At 50.8% G+C, this 15,514-nt stretch overlaps 1 protein-coding gene across 3 annotated transcripts in view; it reads right to left on the bottom strand.

The window, feature by feature from the left end:
* CROCC (ciliary rootlet coiled-coil, rootletin) overlaps positions 1-15,514 on the bottom strand; it is a 66,721-nt gene that overhangs the window by 3,833 nt on the left and 47,374 nt on the right. For all 3 annotated transcript variants that reach the window (XM_028741364.2, XM_028741363.2, XM_028741362.2), the window contains 11 exons: positions 14,433-14,576; positions 13,601-13,839; positions 13,122-13,281; positions 9,245-9,412; positions 7,684-8,068; positions 6,482-6,672; positions 6,208-6,328; positions 5,054-5,217; positions 2,061-2,276; positions 558-782; positions 225-374 (listed from right to left, as the gene is read on the bottom strand). In XM_028741364.2, coding sequence (XP_028597197.2) covers positions 225-374; positions 558-782; positions 2,061-2,276; positions 5,054-5,217; positions 6,208-6,328; positions 6,482-6,672; positions 7,684-8,068; positions 9,245-9,412; positions 13,122-13,281; positions 13,601-13,839; positions 14,433-14,576 — 2,163 coding nt within the window. The remainder of the gene's footprint in view (positions 1-224; positions 375-557; positions 783-2,060; positions 2,277-5,053; positions 5,218-6,207; positions 6,329-6,481; positions 6,673-7,683; positions 8,069-9,244; positions 9,413-13,121; positions 13,282-13,600; positions 13,840-14,432; positions 14,577-15,514) is intronic.

Raw genomic sequence — 15,514 nt, 5'->3', positions numbered from 1 at the left:
CTTATAGAGCGAAAAATACGCTACTTCCCAAGCAATAAAACCGTTCTGCCTTGTATGATGCATGCCTGGCAGAATTTGTACAGCAGGTCGCAGAATTCCATTTTCCCTGGAGTATTTTTGCTGGGGGGAGCTGCTGCCACTGCCCCCTAAGTTTTCCGCTGGGAGCCTTTCCTCCAATCCCCCCAACCCCATGCTCTGTCCAATCCCCCCAACCCCATGCTCACTTCTTCCTGCTGCTTGACCAGCCCCTCCAGCTCTTCCTTCTGCAGTTCCAACTCCCCCTGCTGCCCCTTCATCGCCTGGAGCTGCTCGGAGAGGACCCCGTTCTGCTTCTTGGCTTCCGAGAGGGCCTGGCGGGCCGCATCCAGCCGCTCCTGAAACAGGCAACAACGTGGGCGTGGGTTCTTGCTGTGAAGCCATCCCCCTTCCCCCATTCTGCTGCCTCGCCTGCCCTTCTTGGGGGTGGGGGGACTTACCAGTGGAGCCAACCCAGGGAGAGGAGGCAGCGAATTGCAGCCCAAGGGCCTGCCTGGCACTCTGCCGATCAGCCTCCTTACCTGCAAGACCCTCCGGTCGTGCTCACTGGCCGCCAGGGCCTTCTGCAGCTGCAGCACTTTCTCCTGGGCTGAGCTGGCACTGCTTTGGCTCTCGGAGAGGGAGGTGCTGAGCCCCTGTACCTTCTCCTTCAGGGAGCTCTCAGCCTCTGTAGCCTTCGCCAGAGAGAGACTGAGGCGGTCTAAGGAGAGCTGCAGGGCGCTGGCCTTCTGCTCTGCCTCAGACACCTGCGGGGTGGGAGAGGACACAGATTAGGCTGCCCGGTTCAGACCCACCAAGTGTCCCTATTTTCCAGGGACAGTCCAGATTTACAGAAGCCGTCCCGGTTTCCGATTTGATCCCAGAATGTCCTGCTTTCCCTTAGGGCGTCCCTATTTTCATCGGAGAAATGTAGGAGGAAAGGGAGTTATGCAACACACCCACACCCAAGACAAGGAGAGAATTAACTATACAACCTTTAGAAGACACCTGAAGGGAGCCCTGTATAGTGAAGTGTTTTTTTTAAAAAAAAATTAATGTTTTTATATACAGTGGTACCTCGGGTTAAGAACTTAATTCGTTCTGGAGGTCCGTTCTTAACCTGAAACTGTTCTAACCCTAAGGTACCACTAATGGGGCCTCCCACTGCCGCCGTGCGATTTCTGTTCTCATCCTGAAGCAAAGTTCTTAATCCAAGGTACTATTTCTGGTTTAGTGGAGTCTGTAACCTGAAGCGTCTGTAACCTGAGGTACCACTGTATATTGGAAGCCGCCCAGAGGGGCTGGGGCTACCTAGTCAAATAGGTGGGCTTGAAGAAGGAGGAGGAAGAAGAGGTATTTATACCCTGCCCACCTCGCTGGGCTTCCCCAGCCACTCTGGGCAGCTACCAACAGAATATTAAAAACACGATAAAACATCAAACATTACGAACTTCCCTAAACAGGGATGCCTTCAGGTGTCTTCTAAAAGTCAGATAGTTGTTTATTTCCTTGACATCTGGTGGGAGGGTGTTCCACAGGGCGGGTGCCACTACCGAGAAGGCCCTCTGCCTGGTTCCCTGTAACTTCGCTTCTCACAGGGAAGGAGGGAATCGCCACAAGGCCCTCGGAGCTGGACCTCAGTGTCCGGGCTGGAAGATGGGGGTGGAGACGCTCCTTCAGGTATACTGGGCAGAGGCCGTTTGAATAGGACGTCCCTATTTTCTTTGGAGAAACGTTGGAGGGTATAGAAGCCCAACGGCTCTTGAGAGGTGGCAGCCAAATAAAACCTCTTCCTCACTTGCCGGTTGCATGTCCTGTCCACAAACTGTGGCCAAGCAGAGCCGGCTGCCACCTCCTGTGATCGCAAGAAGCCTTCCAGGCTCTGACCATGGAGGTCCTGGGTTCAACCCCAGAAGCACCTGCAAGAGGGACGGGGAAAGCTGAACCCCTACCCTGCCCACACAGCCACCCTCCTCTCAGAGGCCCCAGAGAGCAGCTGCTGCCAGTCCAGGCAAGGCTGATCAGGATGGCTTGAGGGGGGTCACCTGTCTCTGCAGGACGTCGATTCTGTCATGCAGCCCCTGGATCTCTGCCTCGCGGTCGCTCAGCACCAGCTTGGACCTCTGCAGCTCGCCCTCCAGCGACCGCCTCAGGAGCTCCAACTTGGTGCTGCGGCTCTCAGAGGCATCCAGGATGTCTTTGAGGCGACGCTTCTCCAGCTCCAGCTTGGCCTCGCTGGCCTTCATCTTGCCGATCTTCTCCTGAGGGAAGAAGAGAGGAGGGAGAGGGCGGCCATTGCCAGTCGCCTCAGGCCTTTTCTGAGGAAACTGGCCGGGTTGAAGAAGCCCCAGCAGAGGGAACAGAGAGCTTAGAGCAGGGGTAGGCAACCAAAGGCCCGTGGGCCGGATGCGACCCAATCGCCTTCTCCATCCGGCCTGCGGACGGTCCGGGAATCAGCGTGTTTTTACATGAGTAGAATGTGTCATTTTATTTAAAATGCATCTCTGGGTTATTTGGGGGGCATAGGAATTCGTTCTTCTTTTTTCCCAAAATATAGTCCGGCCCACCACATGGTCTGAGGGATGGTGGACCGGCCCACGGCTGAAAAAGGTTGATGACCCCTGGCTTAGAGGGAATGAAAACCTGCTGAGAGGCAGAACTGGACAGCAGGCCAAACAGCGTTTTGGGGGGGGGGGGCACAGAGGGGTCCAAGAGCTGCACTTTGCCAGGGTCTTCTTGCGCCTCTCAGCCAATGGCTTCTGGGGGTCTCTCTGGCAACTCTGAAGGACTCCAGAGGAATCCCAATGATAATTTGGGGCTCTGGGCTTCATCTGCATTCATTGCCTTAGAATTTGCCTCCTTTTCCCCATTGGGAACGATATGCTTCCTTTCACTTTTCCTCTGCATAAATTATTGCTCTTTTTATGGCGGATGGGGGGGGGGGGTCAGTGGTTTCAAGGAGGTGCCTGAGACACAAAAACTTCCGGCAATTCCCTCAGTCCTGAGGGAAAACTCTTTTCCTCTAAATTTGCCTCCTTTCCTCCGAGAATTTGGGCATCTCACATTTGTCCGGGGAGGAAATGACCTGGAATAGGACCCCCCCCTTCACACACACAAAAAGGTAAAGGACCCCTGACAGTTAAATCCAGTCATGAACGACTCTGGGGTTGCAGCACTCATCTCGCTTTACTGGCCGAGGGAGTGTTTGTCCGCAGACAGTTTATCCGGGTCATGTGGCCAGCATAACTAAGCTGCTTCTGGCGAAACCAGAGCAGTGCATGGAAACACCGTTTACCTTCCTGCCGGAGCGGTACCTATTTATCTACTTGCACTTTGATGTGCGTTCGAACTGCTAGGTTAGCAGGAGCAGGGACCGAGCAAAGGGAGCTCACCCCGTCGCGGGGATTCGAACCACCGACCTTCTGATTGGCAAGCCCTAGGCTCAGTGATTTAGACCACAGCGCCACCCACGTCCCTTGTTTCACACCCACAACTACACGGTTAAAAACCTCCAGTCTTAACCATGCCAAGCGGGGGGGGGGGGGGAGGCAGCCTTGAAAACAACCATTTTCTTCTCATCTGGCGATTAATTCTCCCCAGCAGCACTCAAGAGATTTCACTGCTCTCCTCCAGCCAAATTACCTCACCCACACAAGTGCCACCCTTTCCACAGAGAAGCCAGGACCAGCTCCAGGCACGGAAAAGCACTCTGCACACGGTCAGTGGCACTTTAAAAACAAAACCCCAAACCCCAAACAGTTTTCAGAGCAGTTCAAGTATCACGCGGGAACATTTCACAAGAATTTGACCAGCTCAGCAACATTCACCAAGAAAGAATGTCTCTTCTGAGCCAACATTTAAGCAAACATTTTCTAGCATTTTATTAGGCATTGGTCACACGCTTTAGTGCCCCCCCCCATGCCTCCTGCTCCTTTCTCCCCATCCTCTCATGCCTCCCCCCATCGCATGGGGACCCCTTCTTCCAACTCTCAACCCAAGAAAAGGGAACAGCAGCCTCTTTCTCTACGAGAAACGGTGCCAAGCTCAGGGAGAGCACAACTGGTGGCCCAGACCTGAGCTGGACCTGCTGCTGCTGCTGCTGCTCTCCCCCCTCTCCCTCATCAGCTCAGCATATTCCTTGACCTCTGCCAGGCCCCTTGGCAGCCGCCCAACTTTGTTCCTTGATCGGAGCAAAATTTACACCAGGAGGCTTAGTTTGGTCAGAATTGAGTATACACTTTCAGAGTTAACGCTAAATACATTACTTCCGGTCAATGAACCACCATAGCTGCTAGACGGCTGTGAAAATTTGTGTCCCAGACTTTTTAGGAACATCTACCCAGACGCGGGTGGCGCTGTGGGTTAAACCACAGAGTCTAGGGCTTGCCGATCAGAAGGTCAGCGGTTCAAATCCCCGTAACGGGGTGAGCTCCTGTTGCTCAGTCCCAGCTCCTGCCAACCTAGCAGTTTGAAAGCACAAAGTGCAAGTAGATAAATAGGTATGGCTCCTGCGGGAAGGTAAACAGCGTTTCCATGCGCTGCTTTGGTTCGCCAGAAGCGGCTTAGTCATGCTGGCCACAATACCCAGAAGCTGTATGCCGGCTCCCTCGGCCAATAAAGCGAGATCAGCGCGACAACCCCAGATCTGCCACAACTGGACCTAATGGTCAGGGGTCCCTTTACCTTTACCCAGATATTATCTGAAACCAAAGAGGCACGTTGGTTGCCAGATGTGGATTTCCCCCACCCCGGCTCTCCTACCCCACCAGAGGAGTAACCCACACAGATCAGCTGACGGCTAGGCCTTGTGTGTGTAAAATGACCCTTCCTGGCCCATCCAGTGATGGACCTGGTGACTGGGGAGGGAGCTTCAAGTCCACTGTCCGTCCCCCCACCCCCTAAGTTTTGCTGCCAGGACCAAAACTGAGTCCTTCCAGGAGTGAGGAGGGCGGGCAGCGGAGGTGGAGCTCACAGACCGACCTTCTGCCAGTACCTTCCTCACCCTGCGGTCTCGCTTCCCTGCCTAGCGTGGCCTCACCTGGGTGGCCCTGCGCTCGCTGTCGGCTGCCTGCAGGCTCCGCTCCAATGTGGCCAGCCTGTCCGCCAGGGCCTTGCGCTCCCTCTTGTTCCGGCGCAGGGTCTCCTCCTGCTGCATCAGGGCCACCTGGGCACCGCTCAGCTTCCCGTCCGCACTGCGCCTCCCTGCAGAGGAGGAAAGAGGACAGAGCGCTCAGCGGGCAGAGGCAGGGCAAGGCAGGGCTTGTGGCCCTTGAAATCTCCCCTAGAAACCTCCAGCTCCTCATTGATAGAAACTGTCATTTCTTTTAGTGCATCCCGCACTTCACTTCCCTGGTGGGAAATGCAGTTTAACGGCTTAGCTGATGTTTTCTTAAACCCTCCCCCCTTTCGCTCTTCGTACAAAACTCGGGAGGGGGTATTATTCAAGGGAACCTTTGAAAAAAACCACCACAGAAACGAGGCTGGTGGTGATTAGGGCTGGGTGATATATCAATATATCGTCCAAAAGCGATTTGAAATCCGTATTGTGTTATCAGTTTCATAGCTTCTGACCTGGCAATAGATCACGAATCACGGCGTTTGTGTGTGCTGTGCAAAAATCACAATGTGGGGAAAACCATGAAGCCAGCCAATTCCTCTACACAGCTCCATTCTTATTTCAGACATTGCGATATATCAGCATATTGCAATGTTTAGCTGGTGATACAAAGTTGAATACCAACTCCATTCTTATTTCAGACATTGCGATATATCAGCATATTGCAATGTTTAGCTGGTGATACAAAGTTGAATACCAACTCCATTCTTATTTCAGACACTACGATATATCAGCATATTGCAATTTTTAGCTGGTGATACGAGGTTGAATACCAACTCCATTCTTATTTCAGACACTGCGATATATCAGTATATTGCAATGTTTAGCTGGTGATACAAAGTTGAATACCAACTCCATTCTTATTTCAGACACTGCGATATATGTATATATTTCAATGTTTAGCTGGTAATACAAAGTTGAATACCAACTCCATTCTTATTTCAGGCACTGTGATATATCAGCATACTGCAATGTTCAGCTCGTGATCTATCGCGATGTTGGAAACCAGATATCGCCCAGCCCTAAGGGTGACACAGCAGAGTAGACAGAGACCTCCGACCCCACCTCTGACCCACCTTCATCGCATTCGGCCACCTGCTTCTGCAGCTGCTGCACTCGAGTCACAGCGACGTCCCGCTCGGCCTCCATCTCTGCCAGCTGGCCGTTCAAGGTGCCCAGCTGGGAACGGGCTTCGTCCTGGACCCCAAGGAGGACGGACGGGAAGGGGGAGAGGAAGGGAGGAAGAACAACAAGGCAACTGGCTGTCAGGATCTGAGCATGGAGGGGGCCGACAAAGGCTCAGAACCTCGTGGGAAAGCAGAGATCCACCCGCCCCTGCGCCAGCCATACCCGCTCTCGCTGCGTCTCCCTCAGTTCTTGCAGGAAGTCCCGGAGCGCGGAGCGCACCACCTCTGGGTCGATGTCGGCTACCAGCTGCTCGCTCCGACTGGGGGAGCCAGCAAGCTCTGGGGAGAGGGGGCGGGAGGCCAAGCTGCCTGCCTGCGGTGTGGGGCTGCCTGGCCCGTCTGCGGTGACATCCCCTAGAAAGAGAAAGCGTGAAGGTTGTGGAAGAAAGGGGTTAAGTTTACTGCATTTACTGTATTAAAAGAAAATATTATGAAAATGATGTATAGATGGTACTTAACCCCGGTGAAACTAGCAAATATGCATCATACGAATGATAACTTACGTTGGAAATGTAAAGAAAAAGAAGGTACTTTCTATCATATGTGGTGGAGGTGTCCTAAGTTGAAAGACTTCTGGGAAAAGATTTATAATGAGTTGAAAAAAATGTTGAAAAATACATTTATTAAGAAACCAGAAGCCTTTCTACTTGGAATAATAGGATTGGAATTGTCCAAAAAAGATGTTAGATTGTTTTTGTATGCCACTACAGCGGCAAGACTTTTATTAGCCAAAAATTGGAAATCACAAGAGATACCAACAATAGAAGAATGGCAGATGAAGATGTTGGACTTTATGGAGCTGGCCGACCTGACTGGAAGACTCCGCAACCAGAAAGAAGAGGAGACCCAAGAGGATTGGAAGAAATTTAAAGAATATTTAGCTAAATATTGTAATATAAGATAAAGAGAAAATTCTTGGAATAAATAGGCTTAGGGGTAGAATAAGAATATGTGTAAGTAAATATTAAGGATGAGAATATTAATAAAGGAGATGAGGTTAGTAAAGGAAAGCAGTTAATATTATTAGAAATATGAATTTGGAGAACAGGTGATATAATGAAATTCAGTTAGAGGGGATTTGAGGAAGTCGGTTATCAATGTATTGAAATTATGGATGTGAAGTAATAATTCTCTTTTGTGTTCTTTCTTTCTTTCTTTCTTTCTTTATTTCTTGTATGTTTTGATCTGTTTTGTAACTTTTTCTTTCTTTCTGTGATAATTGTGAAAATCAATTTAAAAAAATTGATTAAAAGAGAGAGAGAAAGCGTGAAGGAAGTGGCTGCCAGTGTCAAAAAGCCGCCAAGATCTCAGCGAAAGGCCAGTGGACAGTGGATCTACCCCCCCCCCCCAGAGTGTGGTACTTACCTTTCGGGGGGGAGAAGAGCCTCTTGGGGGAGCCACCACGGGCCCTGAAGGCAGGGCTGGGGGCGCGGCCCCCATGGCCGATGCCCATTGTGCGCCGGAGGGCCGAGTGGAGGCGGCCCAACTTGAACTCCACGTCACGCTTCAGGCCCTCCACGCGGGCGAGCTCCGCTTCCAGGCCCTGGACCCGTCCTTCGGAGGCGCTCAGCCGCAGGCTCAGCTCAGCCCCCTCGGCCTGCGCCTTCTCCAGCTTGATCTCCAGGTTGCGGCCGTTGTCCATCAGCTTCTTCTCGTTGCCGCGGGCCTCCTCCAGGCTCCCCAGAAGGCCCCTCTCCCGCAGGCGGAACTCGCCCTCCAAGTCCACGATCTTCCTCTGCAGCTTGAGGAGCTGGCGAGGAGGGAAGAAGAGGCACAGGCTGGGCAAGCATATCAACCGCCCCAGACTCTGTGTTCACCATCAGAGGCCCTTCTTTGTGCGCCTCCTCCAGGTGAGGTCTGGAAGGTGGCAACGCGAGGCGGGGCCTTTTCTGCAGTGGCTCCCCGTTTGTGGAATGCTCTCCCCAGGGAGGCTCTCCCAGCGCCTTCATTACATATATTCAGGCGCCTGGAGAAACCAGGCCTTTGGCGGATTAATATCCTACAGCCTTTTAAATATGTCTGTGGGACGGTTGGGTTATTGTTTTGTTGTCTTGGTTTAATTATTTACTGGTGTATTTTATTCTGTGAACTGCCTTGAGATCTTTGGATGAGGGGCACAGTATATAAATTTAATAAATAAAATAAAATGAGTCTGCTGGGGGCCACATACAAGAAGTGGGCAGAGTCAGAGGCAAAGAAGTGCCCCAGCTTCAGTTTTCACCAGAGGAACCTCAGAGTAAAACCGTTAGTCTTGTGCAGGTCTACTCAGAAGTAATCTCCTAAATAAGCGCGACAAGCAACTAAGGGGGAGGGATGCAGTCAGTGACAGAATGAGACAATAATTTTATAAGTGGTGTGCCCTTGTTTCTCAGTTTGATCCTTTTACATGGTTGGGTCTGTTTTGTGGTCTTTTATGTCATTACTTTTTACCGATTATAGTTTAGTAATTATTTACTGTAATCGTTAAGTGCAAACTGCTTAGTTATTACTTGCTGATATTTAATTTTACTGTTTACTATGCTATTCTAAGTGATCACTGGATATCGCTTTGTTCCGTGTGAGTTGCTTTTTTAAAGTTACATTTTTATCGTGACTTTTTTGAATTGGATCAGATAGCTATTAGGTGTGTGATCTGTGCTATTCTGTTGTTTCTTCGGCTCGGAATCCGCCTTGTGTATAGTAATACAGAAAGGCGGGATACAAATAAAAAAACGAAATGAAATGAAGTGCATATGACAGGTCAGAAACGGAGCTTTCAGCCAAGGGCACCCTGAAGGCTGGGCTCAGGTCAATCGCACTCTGCCGTGGGAATTCGCCATATATCAAGGTCCCACGAAACAGCGCCCACCCCAGAAGAGCTTGAGGGGATTTCCTGCCTGCCCAGGACAATGCCCAGTTGCAAAAGATTTGCAGGCCAGGCCCTCACCTCCTTCCGGGTCGACTCCCGTGTGGCTTCGCTCTCCACAATCTTCTGCTTGAGGCTGAAAGATTCCCTCCTGCTCTCCTCGTCCCGCTGCTCATCCAGGGCCACCCGGGCCTGCAGCTCAGCCACCTCTTGGCTCTTCTTGGTGTTTTCGCTGTCAAGCATCTTGACCTGTGCAAAGGGAGGGATCCTGGTTCTTGCAAGCTGAGAGAGAGCGAAGGGGGTGGACCCGGAGGTGGACGGGCCCTTGTCTTTTCAGAGGGGCAGAAGGAGGTTCGAGAGGGAGGGAGGATGTGGCGCTGCAGCAGGCTGCCGCCATTCGCGGCTCATTTCGGCCTGTGGAAAACAGGTCCTGCAGGCTCCTGGACAGTTTCCAAAGCCTGCCAAACCTATTGGAGCCAAAGGCGGAACAAGCGTCCGAAACATCTTCCACAGCGCTCTTGGAAGCTAGCTGTCTCCAACCAGAAAAACAGAGAGAAGGTGGGTGGAGGGAGGGAGAGAGATGCAGGGGGAAAAAGGCATCGGCTAAGGCTGGGCGAAATCTGGTTTTCAACACTGTGATATATCATCAGCTAAACATCGCGATATAGCGATATATCACAATGCCTGAAATAAGGATGGAGCTATGTAGAGGCATTGGCTGGCTTCACGGTTCTCCCCACATCGTAATTTTCTGCTCTTGTGAGAGACCTGAGGCGGCAGAGTTAAAGGGACTGCAGGAATCAAGAGAAGAATTGGTGGTTTTCCCCACATTGCGGTTTTTGCATAACACACACACACACACACACACACACACACACACACACACACACCATGATTTGCAATATATTGCCAGGCCAAAAATTAAGAAACCGATACCACTATGTGGACTTCAAACCAGTTTCAGATGATATGTCGCCCAGCCCTAGCAGCGGCATGAAAAGGTGAGAAAGAGAACTGGGGAAGAAAAGAGAGAAAGCGTCAAGGAGGAGAGAGCAAGAAATAGGGGGGTGATGGAGCCCCACAGTGAATGACCAGGAACCCCCACATTCAGGCACTACATCTAACAAGATGGCTGTCTAATTCTTTTGTTCTAATTACCCATGTACTATCAAACTTCCAATCCAACCAGAAAACCTAAAAAATTGATTCTGAGAGACATGCTCATTATAGACTATGCACCAGGGATCCCATTTAACACCAGAACAGAAACGAAAACCATCAGGTGAGCCCATTGATCAACTTCAAACTTCTGAGCAGCAGCCCAAGGATGGCAGCCAAGGCAGCAAAACTCTCTGGGAGACGAGACGATTGCCAGTTTCCTTCTCACTCAGCTCACTGCCCAACTGGATAAGCCGAGGCGAGATCTAAGGCAAGATCTAACCTTTGACCCCGATCAAGAAAAGACTCGACATGGCAGAAACCCAGGTCTCTGATGTCCCAAAGACTGCAAATGAAGCTCTAAACTCAGGAATCAGACAGATGGGGGAAATCAATAAACGAGGAGCCAAAACTAGAGATACACAGCTTTGTCTGAAGGAAGCAGGCAATAATTCTCTCCAAGGTGAGAGGCCTACCAGAATCTCTGGAAGACCAAGATTTACTTCCTTTTATGATTTCCTGGTTTAATCATATGTTCCCTAATCTTAAGCTTAATGCCTCTGATCCAGGGTTAGCCGACAGAGCAGGCCAGCACTTCCAAACTGTCAACAGCAGGTCCAGAGTCATTATTTTCGAACTTCCCTGCTTTTCTACTAAGGAGACCATTTTAAAAGAACTTTCTATACTTGACGGTCTGGAATGGGAGGGCCAAAATACACCTATTATGCAGGATTTGTGTCTGGCAACCTTAAATCACAGGCGTGCCTTTAAAACCTATACAGAAAAATGCTGGAATGCACTATAGACGGGGCTACCCATTCAACCCGACAGTGCTGCTGGAAGGGCTACAATGTGAAGCATCAACCCGCAAGGAGGCAAGACAACTCATGAGCATGCTAAAACTGTCTGTACTGAACAACCTCGAAGCCAGGACCCATGATTCAGACCCATCAACAATGTTCTATGTTGGCAGGAGCTGCAAGATTGCCCCAAAACATCTCAAAAGCGCTGCTTTCAGTGCACTGAAACCCACCATGTCCCAGGAATCGGAAGAGGGTGTGTATGGGCAATCTATCTGGAAGATATTTGCATTTTGAGGAGATAGTGCTCTAACACGGTTATCATTCCTGTTCCTGTTTGCTTCCCTCCTCTAAGCTCTTTGATGGCTGAAAAACAGCCTTTAATTTCCTAGTCCTAATCTGTTGGAAGGACGTGGGTGGCGCTGTGGTCTAAACCACAGAGCCTAGGACTTGCCGATCAGAAGGTTGGCGGTTCGAATCCCCACGACGGGCTGAGCTCCCATTGCTCGGTCCCAGCTCCTGCCAACCTAGTAGCTCAAAATCACATCAAAGTGCAAGTAGATAAATAGGTACCGCTCCAGCGGGAAGGTAAATGGCGTTTCCATGCGCTGCTCTGGTTTCGCCAGAAGCAGCTTAGTCAAGCTGGCCACATGACCCGGAAAAACTGTCTGCGGACAAATGCCAGCTCCCTCAGCCAATAAAGCGAGATGAGTGCCGCAACTCCAGAGTTATTCACGACTGGACTTAACTGTCAGGGGTCCCTTCACCTTTACCTTTTTAATCTGTTGGAAGGTAGTGATATTGCTGAGTACAGTGGTACCTTGGGTTACTGATGCTTCAGGTTACAGACACTTCAGGTTACAGACTCCGCTAACCCAGAAATAGTACCTTGGGTTAAGAACTTTGCTTCAGGATGAGAACAGAAATTGCGCAGCGGCAGCGGAAGGCCCCATTAGCTAAAGTAGTGCTTCAGGTTAAGAACAATTTCAGGCTAAGAACGTACCTCCAGAACGAATTAAGTCCTTAACCCAAGGCACCACTGTACCTTCTTTTGATGTTGGACATTGTTTGAAGAAAGTGAGGCATTGGAAGAGGTGGCTAATGAATAATCTGTTTGTAGCTGGTAGCACATAGGCAGTCAGGCAAACCACACAGGTTAGCTATCTATAAATCAGATGGTGTTGGGCCAAGTTCTGAGAAGCTCCTGCACAGACTGATCGATCGCAGGGCCGTGCAAACTAAGGCTACCTGGGGGAGTCGTTTCTCTGCTTCTTGAGGGCTTCCAAGTGGCGCATCGAAGTGCTTGCTTGGTAATGTATACAATGCTTGCTGTTTAGAATAAAATCTTTAACCTTCTCACTCACTTGTGTTTGTATTGCCTCTGAATCTCATTTTAAAAGAGCCGCCTTGCATTTGGCAAGACATACCGTATTTTTCGCTCCATAAGACACACTTTTTTCCTCCTAGAAAGTAAGGGGAAATGTCTGTGCGTCTTATGGAGCGAGTGCACAGTCGATCGCTGGCTCCTTTTCTGGCCTCACCCACTTGCCCAGGCCTCCATTGTTGAATGTTCTGCAGACGGAGGCTGTTTGTTTCCCCAGCAACATGGGACTGGCTGATTAGATTATCTGTCTGGAAACTGTAGAAATGGCTCCCTTTCCTTTCCTAAAGAAGCTGCAGAACTGTGAGTTGAGCCCCATAAAAACAGGATTTTTTTCTGTTGAGCAAAGTAAGCTCAACAACTTTGAGCTGATCCTCAAGAAAGGGGGGCTTTCCCCCTTTCTTCCTCTAAAAACTAGGTGCGTCTTATGGTCAGGTGTGTCTTATGGAGCAAAAAAATACGGTAAATTGGCCAGAGCAGTAGTGCACAGAATACCTAGTCTCGCCTTTGCATCAACTAACTGTGCACCTGCTGTCTCTTCCCACCCAGTGGAAAGGGAGGCTGAGTTGAGGCTCCCACTTCCCTGGCAGCCCCTCCCCTCTCCCGTGACAGGCCTTACCTGCCGCCGCAGCTCCTGCAGTTCCCGGCGGGCCTCCAGCCGCGAACGCTCCACATCCTGGAGGCTGCTGCGAAGGTCGGCTGCCTCCTTGCCCACAGCTGCCCGGGCCTCCTCCAAGATGGCAACTTTCTGCTCCTTCTCCTCGTTGGCCCGCTTCAAACTGGAGGCAAGCAGAGAGGAGGGGTGTTTGGACGCCAGCGACGTGGTCCTTCCGGCCCCCAGGGGGAGAGGCCCAGGAATCAACCACCAAGATGGAGCCGAGCTGCGAAGCTACCACCTGTTTCCTCCGTCCACTCCGTGGAACTGACTTTGCCATCATGCCCCTTTTACAGACAAAGAACCGAGGCCGAGAGACACCATGTGGGGTGGAGGAAGAGATTAAATCTGTGGCAGAGGTGGGATTTAGGCAGTCAAATCCTGCCCCCCTCCATTCTCCCCTTCCCTGGAGCAGAAGGCAGCAGGGTCCTCTCTCTCCCCACCTGACGCGCTCGCTCTCGGCCCTCTTCACAGCAACGCGCAGCTCCCCATTGGACCTCTGCAGGGCCTCCTTCTCCTTGGCCTCATCGCTCAGGCTCCTCCGCAGGTCCATGGCCTCCTTGCGCTGAGCCTCCAGGGCCTCGTGGGCCTCCCGTGACTTGCGGTGCGCCTCCAGCAGCTCCCGGCGGGTCTGGTCCCTCGCGTCCTCCACCATCTGCACCTGCATCTTCAGCTCCTCCACCTGGAAGAGGATGGAGCAAAGAGCCAGAGTTGGGCTCCTGCCAGGAATTCTGAGGCTGTCTGAAGTGGGAGGGCAGGAGTGTGGGGAGCTGCCTTGTGCAGGGTTAGGCCCTCAGCCTGTCCACCTCTGCTGTGATGGGCAGCGGCAGGTGGTCTTCTGGGTTCAGGCAAGGGCTTGAACCCGGGGCCTTCTGCATGCAGTGCAAAGCAGCTGCTCCACTGAAGGGGTAACAGACCTCCTGCAGAATAATGGTGGGATAACCAGCCTCACGTAACCTGCATGCTTAAGTCTAGTTCAGTGTTTCCCAACCTTGGGCCTCCAGCTGTTTCTGAACTACAATTCCCATCATCCCTGACCACTGGTCTTGCTAGCTAGGGATGATGGGAGTTGTAGTCCAAAAACAGCTGGAGGCCCAAGGTTGGGAAACACTGGTCTAGTTAATGCATGAAGGCTTAGCAATGTCCATTGCCCTCACCTTGGGAGGAAATAGGTAATTTGGTCTTCCCCAGACTATCAGAGCAGCTCAGGTGGTGGTGTTATTGTCACTGACTCTCAATGAAGGCCTCCCTCCCTCCCTCCCATCGCCCCCTCACCTCGCGGAGGGCTGACTCTCGCTGCTTCATCAGATCCCTGGCCTGTTCGTGGAGGACCTTCACCTCCCGTTCGTGGCCCATAATGGCCTCCTCAAACTGGGCACGCAGGCCCCGCAGCTCCGAGTTCAAGGCGTTGATGGTGCTCTGCAACAAGGCGAAGAAATGGAGCCTAGAAGACGCGCCCCCCACCCCTCAACAGCCAGGCACCATTTTGTCTTGGTAATGGAGCTAGGGAAGAATATTCCACAGGGAGAAAATACAGAAAAGGCCATGGAGGAAGAGGCCTGAACAAAGCTCCACAGAGCTGCTGCTTTTGGCTTATCCTTGCATAACGCTCCATATGCTACCAGCCAGGGTGGGCTTGCATGCAGTGCTATTTTTCTAGAAAAGGAGGTGCCGGAACTCACCATGAACACCTCCCTTGTTCTCTTATAATGGCAATGGCACCCAACTAAGTTCCGGCTTTAAAAAAGGAAAAGCACTGCTTGTATGCAACACAGGATGAAGCACCAGGCAACCCACGCTGGAAGAATGGCAGACGAAGGTGATTGACTATATGGGACTGGCAGAGATGACTGGCAGAATCCGTGACCAGGGGAAAGAGACAGTGGAAGAGGACTGGAAGAAATTTAAAGTATATCTTAAAAATTGCTGTAAAATTGAGGAGTGTTAAGATGTTAAGGAACTGGGAAATAGAGAATTACAGCTGTAATCAATAAGTTAAAAAAGAATCTATATGAAAGTGAACTGGATAATTAGTTAATTGGAGGAGTTGCTGAAGAAATGTAAAACAAGGATGCAGAAAAGGGGAGGTATGGGGAAGTCCGAGAAGTAAGGTGCATGAAAATAAGATTATGAAATTATACATGTTTATATGTTTGTATGTTTTTGTTTTGTGTATTGTTTGTTTTCATTATGTGTTTGGAAAATTAATAAAAATTTATTTAAAAAAAAAAAAGATGAAGCACCAGGCAAAGGGTGCGACCTCCTGAGAAACTCAGATCAGGCTTAGAACAATAAAGGAAAAGATGGAGCAAGTTTCTAGCCCTCAGTGTCAAAAGCAAGTTGGAAACATCCGCTTC

Source organism: Podarcis muralis, chromosome 7 (assembly GCF_964188315.1).
Source record: "Podarcis muralis chromosome 7, rPodMur119.hap1.1, whole genome shotgun sequence".
NCBI classification, from domain to species: domain Eukaryota; kingdom Metazoa; phylum Chordata; class Lepidosauria; order Squamata; family Lacertidae; genus Podarcis; species Podarcis muralis.
The sequence above is the reverse complement of the archived record's forward strand: the minus strand, read 5'-3'. Positions and strand labels throughout refer to the sequence as shown.